General features: G+C 41.8%; 1 protein-coding gene across 2 annotated transcripts in view; it reads left to right on the top strand.

Annotated features, from left to right (window-relative positions):
* SIK2 (salt inducible kinase 2) overlaps positions 1-21582 on the top strand; it is a 125052-nt gene that overhangs the window by 45496 nt on the left and 57974 nt on the right. For both annotated transcript variants that reach the window (XM_075279783.1, XM_075279782.1), the window contains exons 2-3: positions 981-1097; positions 2028-2091. In XM_075279783.1, the coding sequence (XP_075135884.1) occupies positions 981-1097; positions 2028-2091 (181 nt within the window). The remainder of the gene's footprint in view (positions 1-980; positions 1098-2027; positions 2092-21582) is intronic.

Genomic DNA, 21582 nt, shown 5'->3' with positions numbered 1-21582 from the left:
TCACATACAGCTTCTCCTTGTGCAAAGTGCGCTGTATTGTTGATCGATGCACAGTGACACCATCTGCAGCAAGATGATGCTGCAGCTCTTTGGAGGTGGTCTGTGGATTGTCCTTGACTGTACTCACCATTCTACGTCTCTGCCTTTCTGATATTTTTCTTGGCCTGCCACTTCTGGGCTTAACAAGAACTGTCCCTGTGGTCTTCCATTTCCTTACTATGTTCCTCACAGTGGAAACTGACAGGTTAAATCTCTGAGACAACTTTTTGTATCCTTCCCCTGAACAACTATGTTGAACAATCTTTGTTTTCAGATCATTTGAAGCGGGCTGTCCATGCTCGGCGACCATCAAACTTAACTGAACTTGAATTGTTTTGTAAAGAGGAATGGTCCAAAATCCCTTCATCCAGGAACTGATTAAAAGCTGCAGGAAGCGACTAGAGGCTGTTATCTATACAAAAGGAGGATCTACTAAATATTAATGTCACTTTTCTGTTGAGGTGCCCATACTTTTGCACCGGTCAAATTTTGGTTTAATGCATATTGCACATTTTCTATTAGTACAATAAATCTCATTTCAATCCTGAAATATTACTGTGTCCATCAATTATTAGATATATCAAACTGAAATGGCTGTTGTATACACCAAAGTATTTAGAACTAAAAATGATTAAGATTAATAGGGGTGCCCAAACTTTTTCATAGGACTGTATATTAATTTACTGAGACCCTCTACTATACTCTACTATAAGATACCACCTGCAGGGTAGGCGACATTGTCTGCATGACCGGTTCCCTGTATTGACCAGTCTTCATGTCAGAAGACCATCCCTTGAAGCTAGGCACGTATGTCTTGTGAAAATGAAAGAGCTGATCCATATTCAGGGTCATGTGCAGACACATTTTGTTTTGCTGTTAGAATTAAATTAAGCATGAATCTTGTCAGCCGGCTAACGCACGGTATTCTGTCGAATCCACAGGTGGCAATAAAGATTATTGACAAGTCTCAGCTGGATGCTGTAAACTTGGAAAAAATCTACCGAGAAGTACAAATCATGAAGTTGCTGGATCATCCCCACATTATCAAGCTTTATCAGGTAAGAATAAAAACTCTATGTAACTTTAAAACCATTTTTCAACAAATTCCCCTGCAGCGCCTCCAGAGGAGACATGAAGCATTGTCCATTGTAAAGAGTGGGCTATCTGTAATGTGTGGACTTGCCAGGTCCTCCAAAAAGGGGAAACAGTTTTTGTAACTTCTTAGACCCCAGATTATAATAGTAATTTTGTTTCGGAAGTGTTCGGTTTGAAGGAAACAGGCAATGGCTCGAAAATATTGTAATAACAGAACCAAAATAACTGACATTTTTGGTTATTTTTCAATGAATTGCCCAGCTCTACTCTAAATACCGTATGTACCTCCCATAGAGTAATTTCATAGAAAATTCTGGAAAATTATATATATATATATATATATAATATATATTGGTCCTAAGTTCCAGACAAGGACTTTTCCACTGTTAGGGTGGGCCTCTCTTGTCAACTGATTGTGTAGGGAGCTTCAGCCAAGGTTGTCAAGACTGGTGGTCCCTGACGTCATACCCCCCATTAATATTGTAGAGATAGGTCATAACCTTGAGATAAAAATACTCCTCTAAAGTGGTTGTGTTATTGTGAAGATGACTTCTCTTAAAAGGCGGTCTACTGTCCCACTTCATGGCGGCTGTTGACGGGCAAATATATGGGCACCTAGACAGTAATTGCAGTGGCCACAAATGTAGTATTACACAAATGACTATGTAAAACAAGGTCACTTTGGCCCGACACTATTTACAGCTGCTCTACGCTTTGGTATACAGATGGGAGTCCTTAACTGGGGTTGTTAACTTGTTATATACAACATTCAGCGCCATGTCATCTTTGTGGAATCCCCCTTTTATTTTTCTATTCTTTCCTTAGTATCCCATTTTATTGTGATTTATGAATATACAGAAAAGTTTTTCATATAAATTTATTTACATTCCTAGGTTATGGAAACCAAAAACATGCTTTATCTTGTGACAGAATATGCCAAAAACGGAGAGATTTTCGGTAAGTTAATGGATGTTATGTTGTATATTTACCTACAGAGTGCTATTATAGTATAGAAACACACATGCATATATTATCATAAAACTACAGCTACTGCGGGGTTAATAAAGTAATCGGGATTGTCCTTGGCAGTCTGTTTCCTTTGCAGATACTGAGAATATTCTCCTCTTAATACAGACTGCGTATAGTTTATATTACTATATAGATATTTAGCATTTCACACATTTTAATCCTCAGAATTTGCCAGGCATGCCCCGGCCTCGCATTGGTTATTCCTGTAATCGGACGCTCCTAGAATGTGGTGACTTTTAATGCAGTACATCTGTTACCCTATATATAACCATCTGCACGTCTCCGTTCTCTCTAGGAAAAAGAAAAAATATACACACCTCTATATGTGTGTGTATGTAGAGATGGATAGATATATTTTATATACACACTGAATTATTGCACACATTTTTTATGGTATTTTTTATATTGGTATATAACCCATTGCGGAAGGAGAGCTTCATATAGATGCCAACTGAAAATTAGGCATTCAGTTCCACCCTCCAGTTCCCCCCTCGCTCTTACATCAGGGAGATTTCAAAGTGTTGGTCCATCTAGCTTGTGCACCATACCATTTGTTTTCTGTTCTTCTTCTTGCTTCTCTGAATTCAGTGAAAGTCACCCCTGAGCTTATCAATTAACCCACAATGATACTGTGAAGTTTGATGAGTGACACTGCACAAAATTGGTTTCATGGGTAACCTAGGTGCACTTCTACACCCCTTGCTCATGCTGGATACAGCGGACAATTTTGTTTATAATTTGCATCTTTTTTAAATTTTTTAATTATTTTTTTTAATTATATGTATCCAAAAATATCTCTGCAAGGCCCAGTTCACATCTGCGTTTGGGAGCCCCCTCCTCCCCGAATGCAAACTTATACGCATAAAAAGGCGGATACCTAAGGAACCCGCGGACTCCATAGACTATAATGGGGTCTGTGTGGTTTCCGCTCAGTTTCTGCTTGAAACATGCGGAGAGAAATGTGCTGCTTGCTGCCTTTACTCTCGGCATGTTTCATGCGGAAACCACACAAACTCCATTATAGTCTTAACGGGTTCTGCAGGTTTCTTAGGTAAACACTTTTTTTTTTTTTTTATGCGTATAGGTTTCCGTTCAGGGGGTCCCTAAGTGGACACATGGAAACCTGAACATAGATGTGAACCGTTCTAAGACAACAGAGACAAATGAAGACCAATCGGGCTATGTTCATATGTATGAGGCCTGAGGTTTGCCATTACCTGGCTCATGGCTAGCTCTCCTTATACACATGCATGCCCTGCTTGGCTAAGTATGCATTATGTTTTGTAAAAGATGAGTGAAGAGGAAGTGTCTGCCAAACATCTCTGGTGGCGTCTTCTCTTCTAGTACAACTACATTCAGGAGAACCATTCCTTTTCTTCCTCAACTTACCCTGACTTCTTGGAAGAGAACTGAAAGCCCCATTACACATTAGACAGTTAGCCAGCCGATATTCTTCTTAATATAATTTCCGTCATTATTTACCTTCACCTTGTGGCCCGATTTATCATCTCACTCTACGGCCTCCATCACTTTTATAGCCGAAGCTATGATACCTAAGGCATTGTGAGGATCTGCCACAGACCGTGTTATCCCTGCACAAAAGCTTCCTAAATTCCCCCCAGACCAAGTGTGAACAGAGCCTTAGAATTTGTCCGTCATGTTGACGCAATTTCGTCTTCAGTTGAATTCTCCATTACCGTATATTATACAAACTGAAATGGAAACTTGTTTTTTTTCTTCTTGGTAATTTCCCAAGATATACTACGCTATTCCAAGCCAAGGAAAAAAATGTCATTTTCCAGGTCTAGGAGCCCCCTGAAAGGCGTTCTGTTTGTTTTCTACCATGATTATGCTTCATTTGAGAGATCCAGGAAGTCCTAATGACGTTGCTCCCTACCTGACTAATTCATTCCAGCCTAATTGTTTTAACATTTGCTTCCTGTACTTCTGAGCTCGAAAACAGGGATTTTCTTCTGTGCTTGACCTTAAATGATCAGCGTGTCTTTCTTCCACTGGAGATTCCCAACCATTTCCAAATAAACTTCTGTTTATGCAGTTTTAATGTAAGGACACTCCTGAGACCGGCAGTGATAATGGGAGGACTGCCGTCACACGGCTGACATTTCTCCCTTTGATGTCAGGCTTTTCTTGACATTGCCAGCATATCCTTAGTTAGTAAGGCTTCTAGATTTTTTTGGTTTTTTTACCCGTATCAAAAAAAAAAAATAAAAAAAATACATACTGAAGATATATTATATGTATATATATATATATATATATATATATATATATATATATATATATATATATATATATATATTATATGGTTTTCGACTTGTGATAAGGATCAACAGTGAAACCCTTCAGTATAATGAGTAATCAAACAAAATATGGGAATGGTTGCTATAGCAACTGCTTGCTGTGGTCGTAAAAGTTTTATTGGGAGAATTAAAATCTTCGCAATAGACGATAAGAATAATAATAAACCACAAAAATATATTTTTCATGATTATTTCTAAACTTGTTTTGTTACAAGCCGGTATATTAATTCACACGGGGAAAATGACGAGACGCGTGGTGCAATACCTTCTTACACGTGACATGTAAGTGAACCTGTCAGGTGGTTATTGCTGCAGTATCCAAGAGGTATGTATAATAGAGGGAGAGAAGCTGAGCTCTAGGATATAGAGGGTTATATGATCTGGAGCAGGATAAAGTAACAAGCACAGTAAATCTTTACAGGACTCCTAGGAGAGACTGTGAGAGTCCTGCTTATACCGCCCACATACTAACAGTGAGGGTCCTGCTTATTCCCCCACGCACAGTGATTGACAGTGAGTCCTGATTATCCCGTCCACATATACAGATCAATAGTGAGAGTCCTGCTTATCCCACTCACATATACTGATCAATAGTGAGAGTCCTGCTTATCCCACCCACAAATACTGATCAATAATGTGAGTCCTGCTTATCCCACTCACATATACTGATCAATAGTGAGAGTCCTGCTTATACCACCCACATACCTTGATCGACAGTCAGGGTCCTGCTTATTCCCCCACGCACAGTGATTGACAGTGAGAGTCCTGATTATCCCGTCCATATATACTGATCAATAGTGAGAGTCCTGCTTATCCCACTCACATATACTGATCAATAGTGAGAGTCCTGCTTATCCCACTCACATATACTGATCAATAGTGAGAGTCCTGCTTATCCCGCCCAAATACTCAGTGAATATCTATCCCTGTATCAGTGTGTATACAAAGGCTGTCAATCACTGTGTGTGGACGGGTAATCCGGACTCTTACAGTCTCACCTAGGAGTCCTGCTATGATTTGGAACAGATATTCCGTATAAATCCTATGAACCTATATATTACCAAGCTCAGCCTTTCTCTCCCCATCTTATCCTACTCTCATACAGGGCAGCAGAAGTTCACTTTGAGTGCTCTTATATAGTAAGTCTGACGTTAAATGAGTGCATTTACGGTGGAAAAACATCCATAAAATGTCTACTTTTAAAAATTATCCTACTCTCTCACTCTTCAGTTTATGGTTTCCCAAATTGACACAAATAGCTGGAATCCATTTATTTCACATTACGGCAAATGTGAGATTTCTATGAACTTGCTTTATAGAGAATGGTTTAGATTTTAAGCTGCCCACAAAATGGCATTTTAGTTATTGCCTCCATAATTCTAGCAAGGGAAATATGCAGAAGCTTTTACCTTATATGTAAATTGTAAGCTTATTCAGTGATGTCTGCCATATACAAGTGTAGTGATCACCATAACAAACACGAGACGGCGGAACGCAAAGTCTTCAGCTGGAGATATTGCCTATCGATGGCGATGGGACGCCGTATGGATTAGCTGTCTGTCTTCTCACACTATAGATGTTGTGATGGATAACAAGCTGATTTAATCCAAGCATTTTATCCATAATGAACTGTGCGTAAATGTCATTGTAAATATATATTTTCTGCAATTACTGTATATTACACGTGATAAACTCACCAGCCCTTGTCACTTGATACCATACTATATAAACAGGTGTTTGAAGGATGAAAATGTTTGGCCATAAAACACGCTGTAATTGCTTTCTAAGTGCAGCACGATTCGTCGACGGCAATCTAATTGCTATTTGAATGGCATATGCCACAAATTGCCAGCCTAAGCTCCATAGAGTAAATATGGGCACTGCGGTTTTGTTGCTTTGTTTGAATTGTTGAGTCATTTGCTGGCGCTGCCGCCGATCAACATCTGGAACCGACATTTACAACCTATACATGCAGCTGCCACCAAAAGGCCAGGAATGAGTTCTGGGATCTCTGTAGGTGTGTAGTTTGCAAGCTAGCCACAGGCGCGAGCTTAGGTTACTGTGGCTACGTAAATCCTAATGCTACGAACCACAATGTAACGTGCAGTGGGGTGAGGAATCCTGTGGTCTAAGGGTGGAAGGAAAGGGTTAAATGGCACAATTTGCCCTCGTGTAAAGTAGTCACAGGCGCATTCTTAGGTTCCTACGGCTAGGTACTGTAAATCCTAGCATTATGCACTACAGTGTAATGCGCGGCGAGATGGTGGAAGGGGTTAAATAGCACTAACTACTTTATGATTCGCATCGCTGTAGGTATATAACATTCAGGCTAGCCACAGGCACCTGCTTAGGTTACTGTGGGTAGGAACTGTAAATCTCTATATACTATACAGAAGTGTATGAGACCTCCTTTGGTCTGTGGGTGGAAGGAAGGGGTTAAATAGCACACGCTTGTCATTAAACCTATCGCTGTAGGTATGCATAATGCAAGCTAGCCACAGACGCCTACTTAGGTTACTGTGGTTAGGTGTGATCCTAATACTAAGCGCGTGCAATGTAATGAGGCATCCTTTGGTCTGTGCGTGGAAGGAAGGGGTTAAGTAGCACATCCTGGCCCATTCCCTTTGCATGTGCATGTCTGTCTCCAGTGTTCTTTCAGGCTGACAAAGAACAGATCTATCATGATATCACTACCTTTCCCACGTGTGCACTAGATCAACAGCTGTCAAAGTTAAGGAACAATTTCCTTTTCTTTCTGAGTAGTTCCTGCCAGTTGCTACAAACTTGCTCTTTTTCTTTCTTCGGCTGGTTATATATGTTTATCTTATATTGTAACTTGGGATCCTGTATCCTCCAGTACAAAGTGGAGGAGGAAAGACTCCCGGATCAGCTCAGCTCCTCTCCCATGTCTTTTACAGGTTTGCAACAATTGATACTGTTTGCGGTAGAACAAGCGAGTATTAGAAAGTATTTTGCAGTTGTAACTCTCTTATCCCATTGACCTTAGTGTAATGCCAAGAGATTATGGCTTGGGGGGTTGAATGAACAATTATTGTAGGACACACACCCTTTTTACTCGCCCCACCCCCTCCTATATGCCACGCCACGCCATGCCAATGAATTGTGGTTTCAGTTATTCACATATCGGCAATCCTAATTGGATAGAGATTATGTGATATAGGATGGCATGGATGCAAAATAATCGGTCAGCAAGGTCACATCGATGAATTGATTCACGTTGATTCAATTTTGCTTATTTTTCCATTAATTCCCCAGCTCTAGTCCAAACCATGTAAAAAATAAATAAATAAATAAAATTGAATTCATAATAGTAGTAGTAATATTTAGAATTTTATAATAGAAATAATAATTAGAAAAATAATAGAAGTAATATTTACCTAACATGATCCCTCATCGCTCCCATTCTGATGCTTCCCGCTCCCATATCATCTCTATATCTTGACCTTTGATGTTGACGCTTTGACATGGACACTGTGACTCCTGCAGAAAATCACTGGCCTCAGCAGGGTTGTTGACAGGTAACCACTATGGCCAAATGTCTATATTGGGATATATTGGCTACATGTCTATATAGGGATATCAATGCTGGAGAGCAGGATATAGAGACGGCCAGAGGACAGAGAAGCAACACAGTAGATGGGTTGTTGTTAAGGCCTGGTTCACATCTGTGTTTGGGCCATTCCGTTCCCCTCTCTGCACGAAAAAAAAGTCCTTCAAGCAGCACTTTTCTCTCCGCGTTTCACACGGACCCCGTCATAGTCTACGGGGTCCATGGGTTTCCTAAGGTAACCACTTTTTTATGCAGATTGGGTTGTCATTGGGGTGGTCCCCAAGCGGACTCCCCGAACGGAAACCCATGTGCAGATGTGAATCAAGTCTAAGAGGGGTATAATTTATTATTATTTTATAACCTTCTAGTTGATTTTAAAAATTATTTGACTTGAACAGTCTATCACCAAAGCCCAGCATAGCAACCCAACTCCACAGATAGGTTAGGGTCACCTGAATCAAGCAGTGGTTTCCCCTTGTGAATCCATGCGTCTATCGCCATCTTTGTCAATACGCAAATTAAATTTTTGGAGCAACAAGAGCTTTCTTTTTCAAAGAGTTGATTTACATTGGGACAAACATAGTGATATTTTGGCAGTGGAGACAGCGGAAAACGCGGATTGATTTGGGGACCCTAACCTATCTATCTGCAGGGTTGATATATGATGGGTGCTGCTCTTAGACTTCCTTAAAGCAGTGAGTTTCAGGAATGGAATATATTTCTTTTTTTGGTTTTTCTTGCTTACCCGCCAGCTCCTCAATCGAGAGGAGTAGCATCTAGCCCGTGACTACCCAGGATCTTCCTGTTCCCTGTAGACCAATATTGCCACCCATAATATTTATTTTCTCTCTCTGAACTTCTCCGAAGTTTAGATGTATCATGATTTACGGTACGCTTTGGAGCAGACTTTGTTTTCTTGGAGTTTTTCATAACTTGCAATATCATGATCATTTTTTTTTCTTCTTTCTTTTTTGCTATTTTTGTCACCAGCTCAGGAATAGTTCAGGATGTAAAGTGAAACTGACGTCTCTTCATCCCCATTAATAAAGTGTACTTGTTTCACATAGGAACAATAACCGTCCTGGAACTCTCCAGTCTTGCTGTTTTTCATTTTTTGGTGTTGTGTAATCGTATTTGTTAGTAACTTCATGTTCTGGAGTAAAGTAGCAGTGTTGGCATATAATCCGCAGGCTTGTCCAATCGTATTTCTAAGCTGTCTGCACTTGGCCATCACTCAGGATATTACTCGCACTGCTCACTAACCACTAATGAAGTATTTCTGCTTTCAACAGTGGCTTGGTCAGCTGAACGGAGTGTTTTCTTCGTATGGTTCATCTTCTGTGTACTTTCTTAACCACTAGGCTGGCACTGTATAGATGGGAACTGAAATAACAAACAAGTGCTATGACATAAGAGGGGGTCACTATTGTAAAAATGGCAGACCTAATGTGACCCTTCACTATGGGCCTGGGATACTGGACAACAACTCCCATCATTTGTGTACGAGCACCGTCACCTCCAGACTCTATCTAGAATGTGTCAGTTAAGTTGGTGACTACTCCATGCACTTATTGTGGACATCTAGTGCTTGGGATTCATTATGGCCCTAACATAGAAGGGTCTCGGTAAGAAGACCCCTCTAGGAGTTAACCAATGCAAGGGTATGACCTCATTCACACGCTTATGGCTCCATATTCCATCCACATTGGAGTAGTTGTGGAATATCTGGCCAGTGTTATTCAATAGAGAAATTCACAATCCCATCTGCTGGAGTACTTTACTGTGCACGCTGTGTGGTGCTTCCCCATAGGAGGTCACTTTTTTGGCATGTATTGGGTAAATGAGGGCCTGTGGATGCATTTTTTTAGTATTCATTGGGAGATTTCCCAGCTCGCACAGCACGTGCTCCCGAAGTGCGTCTTGTACATGTAATAGGTTCAGTTTACACTACTATTGTAGTTAACGTCAAAGGTATACATTGTTAGGATTTACGAACATATACCATTGTTGTCTGCCTTCAGTCTATGCCACTGTGCTACGCAGTGACACCTGTTACCCATAGGCTCCCGTTTGTAAAAATTGTGGTGCAGTACAATTTTTTTGGGGGATGCCTCTGTATGGAGAAGTGTGGGGGACTACACTATAGCATACAGTAGAAAATATGGTATATCAACCTATGCTAGCTCAAAGGCACTCTATTGGGTAAACTGCACCATGTATTGGGAGCTTTCCCAATACATGGTGCAAAAATTAGTGTGAATGTAGCCTTATCCTGAACCGTATATGCCTTGTGAGGCTGGAGCCATGTCGGAGTGTCAAGCGAAGTTCAGCAATTTCCTATGAAGTCGTAGCTTGCTAGCAATGTCACTGATCGGTTCAATTTTATCGTCATATTTGTCGGCCTCTTGTAAGAATGACTTATAGGTATACTGACAGCAGTATATGGCCACGAGCAACCCCAGTGACTTGAGTATAGTGTTGGCAGGACTAATTCTGGATATTTCTTCTTGTTTTTATAGAATGTGAAGAGTTGAAGGCTTCTGGTGTATTGTGTTCCAGAAGGCATGCTTTGGGAGTGGAAGCTGTCAGGCCTGTTGCTTGGTGGTGATTTGTTCTTGGAAATTTTCAGTGTTCTTATTTGAGGTGACGCACATGCATTGGCAGGTCTAATACCCATGTGTGTTAAAAAATAACCTGATGTGGTAGGAAGGAGCCTGTTATTTTTAAATGGGCAGTTCCTCCTAGGATAGATCAGCGTTCTGTGCATTGGCATGTGTAAATATTTGGATCTGGAAGGTCTCCAGTGGTAAAATAGGGACTTTTCTTGTCCAGTATCATTCATGCATGTGACATAAATCCTTTAAATGATAAATGTAGGAAAATTCAATCGATTGATTCGAAAAGACATAAAATTTTCTTGCTAACATCTTGCTACCGAACCATTATTGCCAGTCTTGCAAAAAGCACCTGGTAGCAATATTATAAGAAAGGGAAAAATAAATAGTGTGTGTGTATATATATATATATATATATATATATATATATATATATATATATATAATGTGTGTTTTAATAGTCATTATGTACACTCACCAGCCACTTTATTAGGTACACCATGCTAGTAACGAGTTGGACCCCCTTTTGCCTTCAGAACTGCCTCAATTCTTCGTGGCATAGATTCAACAAGGTGCTGGAAGCATTCCTCAGAGATTTTGGTCCATATTGACATGATGGCATCACACAGTTGCCGCAGATTTGTCGGCTGCACATCCATGATGCGAATCTCCCGTTCCACCACATCCCAAAGATGCTCTATTGGATTGAGATCTGGTGACTGTGGAGGCCATTGGAGTACAGTGAACTCATTGTCATGTTCAAGAAACCAGTCTGAGAGGATTCCAGCTTTATGACATGGCGCATTATCCTGCTGAAAGTAGTCATCAGATGTTGGGTACATTGTGGTCATAAAGGGATGGACATGGTCAGCAACAATACTCAGGTAGGCTTTGGCATTGCAACGATGCTCAATTGGTACCAAGGGGCCCAAAGAGTGCCAAGAAAATATTCCCCACACCATGACACCACCACCACCAGCCTGAACCGTTGATACAAGGCAGGATGGATCCATGCTTTCATGTTGTTGACGCCAAATTCTGACCCTACCATCCGAATGTCGCAGCAGAAATCGAGACTCATCAGACCAGGCAACGTCTTTCCAATCTTCAATTGTCCAATTTCGATGAGCTTGTGCAAATTGTAGCCTCAGTTTCCTGTTCTTAGCTGAAAGGAGTGGCACCCGGTGTGGTCTTCTGCTGCTGTAGCCCATCTGTAGCCTCAAAGTTCGACGTACTGTGCGTTCAGAGATGCTCTTCTGGCTACCTTGGTTGTAACAGGTGGCTATTTGAGTCACTGTTGCCTTTCTATCAGCTCGAACCAGTCTGGCCATTCTCCTCTGACCTCTGGCATCAACAACGCATTTCCGCCCACAGAACTGCCGCTCACTGGATGTTTTTTCTTTTTCGGACCATTCTCTGTAAACCCTAGAGATGGTTGTGCGTGAAAATCCCAGTAGATCAGCAGTTTCTGAAATACTCAGACCAGCCCTTCTGGCACCAACAACCATGCCACGTTCAAAGGCACTCAAATCACCTTTCTTCCCCATACTGATGCTCGGTTTGAACTGCAGGAGATTGTCTTGACCATGTCTACATGCCTAAATGCACTGAGTTGCCGCCATGTGATTGGCTGATTAGAAATTAAGTGTTAACGAGCAGTTGGACAGGTGTACCTAATAAAGTGGCCGGTGAGTGTATATTCATTATATACACCTACATAGACTGTATAGTTTAATTTAAATCCGTGATCAATTTGCAAACGTACAGTATACTGCGATACAGCACAGGCTGGAACACAGTACAATAAATATCTCACAGAAGTGCAACATACAATAAAGGCACCGCTCCTGCACTATACCTTACACTGGATAGACCATCAATCTGATCGGTGGGGGTCTGACACCCAGGACCTCTACATACCAGTAGTGGTGCTCAAGTAAGCCCTGTTTTTCTTAACAGGCCAGTTACATCACGTTCATTTGTCATGCGGCTCAGTCCCATTCAGGTGAGCTTACCAGGTGCTGTCCATACGTAATGTTCCGCACTGTATCTGGTATTTCATACAGAGGTTGCAGCTGTAACCTAAACGCTGTGGTCTCTTCAGATACCCCTTTAAATACAGATGATCATGTAACTATCTCCAGTATTGAAGGTAAAGGGGTTACCCAGGATAAATTACTATCCTGTCCCCGGTGCTCTGATATCTCCGTGTGGTCCGATCCTGCAGCTCCATTGGTTTCTACTGGTGGGAAGTCCCTGCCACATGTGACCCCTGAGGTCCTACTGCTCGGCGGTGTCTTTTGCTGGAAGTCCTTGCTGGCTGTGACGTCCCCGGGTCCTTTCCTTGCCTCAGTGGTCAGTGGATCGGAGAACCAGAAGCAGGTAAGTCTGTTTTTTATTTTTTTATTTTTTTGCACATACCCTGACCTAATTAAAAAAATAAATAAAAATCATGCTGGACAACTTCTTTAACATATTACCATAAGCGTGCAGTTTGCGTTCCTTGTGTGATCTTTATTGAAGCACTCTCCTATACAGTAAACAACCATCCCATCATCCAGACATGTCCGCTTCAGAATCACGCAGTGATCAGATGATGTGTTATTTCTCCGTATCAGACTGAAAAATAGAACTCGGGCAACCTCCGTCCTAAGCAAACCTAGAAGTCGTGCTATAACATGTCCTTACCCAACTGTGTTTAATGGAATCAGCAGCGAGCGAGCAAATCCAGTAACTTTGTGTTCTTGGCACCACTCATCGCAGCTGGGCTGATGTCATTATTCATGCCGGTCCATAATGACTGCAAGATGAGTGCAGCCGTAAGGCACTTATTTCATGCTGCAGCTTCACTGCTATAAAGATAGGGATTTTTGACCATTGAAGAAGCCACTTGACGTCACGACTTCATGTTAAAAATAGTTGTACAAAAATTGTTCAGACAAGTGCTGTGTTATTTGCTCCGTGAATGGTTATTTCTAGGAAAATGCAGAACACAGTGCGGTGGAGCGTGAGTTTACATACTGCATGTCTTGTTCATGGGTCCTGATGTGTTGAAATATGATTATAGCTGTAGTCCCCGGGATGACTCGTCTGTCTGTTCTTTGGATAGCTAAGTTACAACCAATACAAATTGAGATCCTATGTTCCTTGTTTGAAGGGAGCAACAGTCAAGCATGCAAGCTGCCACTCTCTGCAATCTCTATGGGACTGTCATAGAAACATAGTAGGTAAGGTTGGAGAAAGACACCTATAGATCTACCAATTTTTTTTCAGAGGAAGGCAAAAAAAAAAAAGCCCATGAGGCTAGCGTCCATTGCTCCATCAGAGGAAAGAAAATCCTTCCTAACTCCAAATATGCCAATAGGACTAAGTCCCTAGATCAACATTGTATCCCAAAAATGTAGCTTCCCATAACCTATGATATTCTCTCTTTCAAGAAAGTCACGTCGACCCTCCTGGAACTTGTATAAGACATCCTGTGACGGTGAGCTCTGAAGTCATTGTAAAGAAGCCCTCCCTATGACTATGGTAAAACCTTTTTTCCTCTAGATGTATTCCCCCCTTGTCATGGGTACAGGCCTCGGTATAAAGAGATCTTTCATATAGTTGTACATTGTAGTTAGGTCACCCATAAGCAGTTTTTTTTTTTCGTAAACTGAACAACCCCAAGCACTGTCTTTGGTTTTCTTTGGTAGTCCTTAAGACTAAAGGAGCAGCCACATACATACTTGACTATTGCTCCTTTCAAGTATCCGAATGAGGGACTGTGTGATCAATTCTCGTGATCGGTTAGGTTCCCAGACATGGATCTTGCGGTAAGTTTCCATCCTGGGAAAACGTCTTTAAGGCCGGGACTGCACTGACTGGAAATGACGCGAATTGGCTGCGGTGCTAACGCCGCAGGTAAAAATCACGGCGTTTTACAGTACTTGCAAAGCGGATGCGATTCATGTCAATCCCATGCCCACTTTGCGGTAAAAATCGCAGCGCAGATGTGGTGCGATTTCCAAAACTGTTGCGGTTTTGAAAATTGCAGCATGTCAATCGTATCTACAGAAATGCTGGCGGCTTTCCAGTAGATATAATTGTAAGGGTAAGTTCATACAGGGTTTTTGGTCTGGAAACTGAGGTGGAGGCTGCCTTAAGTTCCAGACCAAAAACCGGGTAGCCGTGAGTGAAAGCTGGTGCACTGCATCGGGATCCAGCCGTGCACTCCGCTCTGGATTAGGCCCAATGAATGAGCCTAGTCTGGAGGAGGGTATGTCTTCAGGCCGATTCGCGAGCCGAGACGGCCTGAAGAATGAGCATGGCTCTCCCGGAAAAAAGACCTGACCGGCTCCCATTGATTTCAATGGGAGCCGTCTTTTTGGTCAGGATTTTGAGGCGGATACGGCCCACAGGAAATAACCACTCAGCTAATCCCTGTATGAGACAGGTCACGTCTGCACCCAACAGAGGTAGAGACAAACAAGGACCTGGTAAGTATCAGAAGGCTTAATGCTTATTTTTTACCCACTCCAATTTAGCAAATATTTATCCCTAATGGACAAGCCCTTTAAGGGAATTCTTACTACATGACGTGTTGGAGGTTACTTGAGGACTGCAGTTGAGATTTGTAGCACAGAGACGTTAGACTGACCTCACTATAAACCTCTCCACTTCCTACAGATATGTAACAGATTTGATGCCAATTTGGCATTTTTACCTAAATGGTATGAGGAGATGTGACTCGGGCCAATAATAATAATGGAGCCATGACTCGCTGAAGTCGGTCACCCTCATTACCAGCATGTGTCACAAATGGATAAAGTTTTGTAAAGGAACAAGAAGTAAAGTGACTCAACCTGCTGGCTCACGACTACAGTCTGCACATACCCAACGCTATGACTTCAGGAGACGAGAAATGGAAAACTGTGACATTTATAATAAGAACTATTAGTTCCAATGGAAAACAGGGCTGCTTATTTTCCATCTGAATCCACAGCTAGTATATCAGCTCCTATTTTGGGGTGGGGGGGGGGACGATCCTTTAGACTTTCCTCTGGTATGCACTGATATCTTGATACATGACCAAGGAGAATGTCTGAGGTGGATTCAATGATCTTGAATAGTGACTGATGGGACTGTAAGTGTTTATATACTGTTTGAACAGCCAAACGATGTCCTGGTCATACACAATAGGATTATTTTTGGCTACAATTTTGGCAGAACTGGCTGACCATCTATGAGTATGGGGCCTCCCAAGTCTTCTGACAGCAGATGTATTTCTGCATGACTGATCCTTTGTTCTCTGGAAAGATAAGTCTCTGCTCTAAGTGTCACGCATATGTGTGGGTCAGTAGTGAGAACTGTTGGCCAAGCTGTGCGTGCAGGTTTATGTGGGGGTCAGAAGGATTAGCAATTGGCTGAGCTGTGATTAGATGTCGGGAAGTTAGCTCGGTAGCAGCAGTGGTATGGACCCAACCAGTCATAGACGGGGAAACAAAATATGCAGAAAATAGGTTTATTTAGAAAAACAGGAAAATAAATAAACTTTGACTTCAGGCACAAAAATGAGCAAAATAAAGTAGAGTCTTAACTTCAGGCAAAACAAAAACAAAATCCTGCTCGTCCGAGCAACTAACTGAACAGCAATAATAAATTAACTGTACGTGTGGCTTCCTAACATCCACAGAAACAAACCAATAGGTAAAATACAGTCTCAACGGACTCAGAGCAACAGGAAAGAACCAGATGCCTCCTCTCATTCCTTGGATCTGCCCTGAAGTGCAGGCTCTTAACCTTTTATGGGCCAGTAATGAGCCTATGACCCACACCTAAGCTGAAGCCTACTCCAGACCCGCCCTGGATCACACGTATGTCAGAAACCTGGGGCTGATATAGCGGAACTCCAGTATTTCGCCTGTCACACACACTATATATATATATATATATATATATATATATATATATATATATATATATATATATACACTCACCGGCCACTTTATTAGGTACACCTGTCCAACTGCTCGTTAACACTTAATTTCTAATCAGCCAATCACATGGCAGCAACTCAGTGCATTTAGGCATGTAGACATGGTCAAGACAATCTCCTGCAGTTCAAACCGAGCATCAGTATGGGGAAGAAAGGTGATTTGAGTGCCTTTGAACGTGGCATGGTTGTTGGTGCCAGAAGGGCTGGTCTGAGTATTTCAGAAACTGCTGATCTACTGGGATTTTCACGCACAACCATCTCTAGGGTTTACAGAGAATGGTCCGAAAAAGAAAAAACATCCAGTGAGCGGCAGTTCTGTGGGCGGAAATGCGTTGTTGATGCCAGAGGTCAGAGGAGAATGGCCAGACTGGTTCGAGCTGATAGAAAGGCAACAGTGACTCAAATAGCCACCCGTTACAACCAAGGTAGCCAGAAGAGCATCTCTGAACGCACAGTACGTCGAACTTTGAGGCAGATGGGCTACAGCAGCAGAAGACCACACCGGGTGCCACTCCTTTCAGCTAAGAACAGGAAACTGAGGCTACAATTTGCACAAGCTCATCGAAATTGGACAATTGAAGATTGGAAAAACGTTGCCTGGTCTGATGAGTCTCGATTTCTGCTGCGACATTCGGATGGTAGGGTCAGAATTTGGCGTCAACAACATGAAAGCATGGATCCATCCTGCCTTGTATCGGTAACGGTTCAGGCTGGTGGTGGTGGTGTCATGGTGTGGGGAATATTTTCTTGGCACTCTTTGGGCCCCTTGGTACCAATTGAGCATCGTTGCAACGCCAAAGCCTACCTGAGTATTGTTGCTGACCATGTCCATCCCTTTATGACCACAATGTACCCAACATCTGATGACTACTTTCAGCAGGATAATGCGCCATGTCATAAAGCTGGAATCATCTCAGACTGGTTTCTTGAACATGACAATGAGTTCACTGTACTCCAATGGCCTCCACAGTCACCAGATCTCAATCCAATAGAGCATCTTTGGGATGTGGTGGAATGGGAGATTCGCATCATGGATGTGCAGCCGACAAATCTGCGGCAACTGTGTGATGCCATCATGTCAATATGGACCAAAATCTCTGAGGAATGCTTCCAGCACCTTGTTGAATCTATGCCACGAAGAATTGAGGCAGTTCTGAAGGCAAAAGGGGGTCCAACCCGTTACTAGCATGGTGTACCTAATAAAGTGGCCGGTGAGTGTGTGTGTGTGTATATATATATATATATATATATATATATATATATATATATATATATATATATGTGTGTGTGTTATCATCTAAGCTATTCAGATGAATTCTTCGCCTGTATCCTATTATCTTTGCACTAAATGAAAAAGCTATGAATGAATGTATATTTAGCTCCTTGATACAATACCATAGATTCCAATTATGCCCTTATATTTGCCCTCAGTAACATTGTGTGCATTATATCATTGTCTGCAGTGTTTCCTAGTAAGCCGGGAATGGCCTGGGGAAGAGCGTGGGGGTATTGAACAATTTCCAGGAAAACCAAGTCAGTCGTGATCTTCTGGCCATGTCACAGATTGTATAAGAAGTAATGTGACAGTTTCTATGACTACCTGCAACTTGAAGATGCAATAAGCTTTTTTATGTTAAAGCCACAGTATTTATTTAGCTTACTTACGGTATATAGCGCCATAATATTCTGCAGTGCTTTTAGAGACAGTCATATTTACTTTATACAGACACACGTAATAACATCACCAAAATATAGAATGAACTAAAATAATACGTTAACATCATTATAGCATTAGCGGGTTCACATAAATCCGTCCCTGCAGTCTTTTGCCCTTTGCTGCAGATGAGTGTTGGTGCGATACTGATAAAATAAGATTCTATGGGGACAGTGTGTACCCAGTGGCATCAATTTTGTTCTCTGTCCCTGTTATGATCATGAGCACAAAACGCACCACTCGGACAAAGGTTTTGACCACCTAGGCCAAACATACAACTGGACACAGCTTATCTATGAAGCTGAAAATGAGTACTCTATGCTTTATGGGTAAAAGTGGCACCATATGGCAGAACATGTAGTACCTACTTGTGAGAAATGGTTTATCTATTGTGGATTTGCCTTGTGCCTTGGTGTTTGAGTATAAAGAATCGGAGACTGGGTGATCCTACGGTGGAATTTTCAATGACTGGGGATGGCGGCCTACCATGCACAAAACTGGATGAGAATCCTTCATGTGGGCATCTATTTTGTCACTGCATACTCAACTCATCCACAAATCTTCCAGATGAAAGCATCCTTGGCATCGATTACTTACCAAAGACACACTTTGTATGTGTTCTAAGCAATGTCTACATGAAACAATTTTGTACAATTCTGTAAACTCTTAAAGAAATTCTTTAAGAAAAGAGCGAATGTATTTTCATCGCGTCGCAATTTCTTCTCCTGAACTCCATAGACGTTCTTTTTCTTTAGAAGATCCCAATGGTTCCTTAATTTGACATCTTGGCTCATTAATTCCACCATGTTTTTTTTAAAAAAAAAAAACTGCTTAAATTCTTGCTCCAATGTCCCTCTTTGCACATTAGTCCGCTGGCAGCGGGGTGGGGTCACCAGCCAATTATGGGTCGTAGCCAACTGTGAACAAGCAAACAGAAATGTAATTTCCCATTGACTGCACATAGTCCTGGCAGAACATCTGAACAGTTTCTGACCTTCCTCCATCCCGGTGTCATTATTCCTTTCTGCTTTGTATCCATCTTCTCGTGCCTGTCAACAGCATCTAACTCACCCTGACAAGGATGGCTTACATTGGCTTCTATGATATACAAAAGTAAGAACACGAAGTAATGGCCACCTAAACTGTATAAAAACAATGGTTATGGAGATATGGAGGAGGTCGCCTTCCCTGGAAGCATGGCTATTCTCCATCTAATCTCTCTACTCAATTGCAAACAGTGTTGGTTAAAAATCTGCTATTTTGTGTCTGCAGTCCCAGTGAAGAATGTGTCACGATGGTTACAGACTACAAACAAAGCAGTAGACATGATAGTAGAGAGTATGATAGCAGGGTCTTGGCACATAGGTTGTGTTTGTAGTCTAGACAAGAGTTGGTTGAGGTTCCAAAGCTATCCCCTGGCCACAGGATAGGGGGATAAAATGCTAATCAATGGGGTCTGACCTCGGTCCCCCACCGATCACAAAAATGGGGATCATGTTCCCCCATCTAGTTGGAGTTACGGGCTGAAAATACACACTTGTGCTCTATTCACTATCTCTGGAGCTGCCTTAGATGATGCTCAGTTATCTTTGGCAGTACCATAGAGAATAAACAGAGCGGCATGGACAACCTGCTGCTCCATTAGGTTGAGGAACCTGTTCTTGTGACCAGTGGAAGTTGTGGTAGCGGGACCCCCCCCTGATCAGCATGTTATCATTAAGCATTAAATCCTGGGCTGATCCCTTTAACATAGACACACAAAACAGTAGGTGATTTTTTTAAAAAAATTTTTAGTTCTAAAAGTGAAAAGGAAATTTTTATTTTTATTTTTAAGACCCTTTCTTAAATCAGACTTATTGTAAGTATCTGAAACCACACTGCTCTGTACACTGTGTAGAGGCTGTGCTGAATTACAGTTCCTATTCCGTGGCAGCTGAGCTGCAGTAACCTGGCGTGACCACTACACCGTTTACAGCGCTGTTCTGTTTCTGATACTGCAGTTTTGCACATCTGTAGTGGTGTCAGGGCACCAAACTCCTATGATCTGATACTGGTGACCGATCATAAAACACTTTAAAAAAAAAGTTGTCAAAACTAATGGTAAAAAGTACAAAGGGGTTAATTCAGGAAGACAAGAGCATTGACTTCACAGAGGGGTCTTGTTTATTTGACCCCTCTCCCACGATGGCCATTTGGCTAGCTACAGCTATCAGCTGTTTGGGGTGTTGGGAGCAGAGTTGGGATTTACAGCCGATCACCCAAGCAGAAGGGTTGTCTCCAATACGGCAGCCCACTTTAAGGATAATTGTATGGCGTATAAAGCTTTATAGATTCTTGGATCAATGTATTTATTTATTTGTGCGGTCCATTTCTTTACTACCCATTTCCTATATTTATGATCCAATACAAATCCTACTCTTCACAACAAAACCTTTATATCTGCCCTGGGCCCAGAATTAGCGACCTAGCCGGTGGCCCGGAGGGTTAGTTGTTCCAATGCAGTTTTTACTTTGAAAATGGCAAAACTCGATGAAGTTGCGGTTTATTAAGCAGCAACATTTTCTGACACTTTCATTTGATGACCTGCTGGTTTGACAGCGGAAAGCCAAACATCCATAATACAGAGCTATATTCATTTTCCTTGTTGTGCATCTGTATGCATAAACCTGCTCGAGTCAAGTAAGGATTTCCTGTGCTCGCAAACATTAAAGTTCTTCTCCTCTTCGGAGCACAGAGACAGCTTTGTTTCCCATTGGGTATTGCTTGTACAGGTCAGATTGTTAATGCTTAGTCACCGAAGCTTTCAGACCATAAGCTTTTAGCCAGAAATCTCACTGCTTAACAAACCAGGAGTCTCTTTAAGCCTTGTGCATTGTTCTCACTGCATCCTATTCCGGGAGCCCCTGAAGTCCTTGAGAATTTTGTTACGTGAAGTTGTGGTCGCTTTTTTTTTTTTTTTTTTTTGCACCAAACCTGCTAATCTCAGTTTTTTATCTGTTTCCTGTCCTGTATCTATACTGTGCTACACAGTTCCATTATATTCCTTTCACAATGAATGCAGAAGCTAATCTTTACCATCTCTTGCCCACTACTATGATGATGATGAAAATAACCTTTGACAGTCCCACTCTCCGACTTCACAGCTCCGTTCTGTCTCTGGCGGATAATAGTACAGCCCTTTCCTGCAGCATACTGACGCAAAGCAAAGACTTTGATGGTAA

The sequence above is a fragment of the Leptodactylus fuscus genome, chromosome 6, assembly GCF_031893055.1.
Source record: "Leptodactylus fuscus isolate aLepFus1 chromosome 6, aLepFus1.hap2, whole genome shotgun sequence".
Classification (NCBI taxonomy): Eukaryota; Metazoa; Chordata; class Amphibia; order Anura; family Leptodactylidae; genus Leptodactylus; species Leptodactylus fuscus.
Note: the sequence above shows the minus strand (reverse complement) of the source record. Positions and strands in the feature narration are given on the sequence as shown.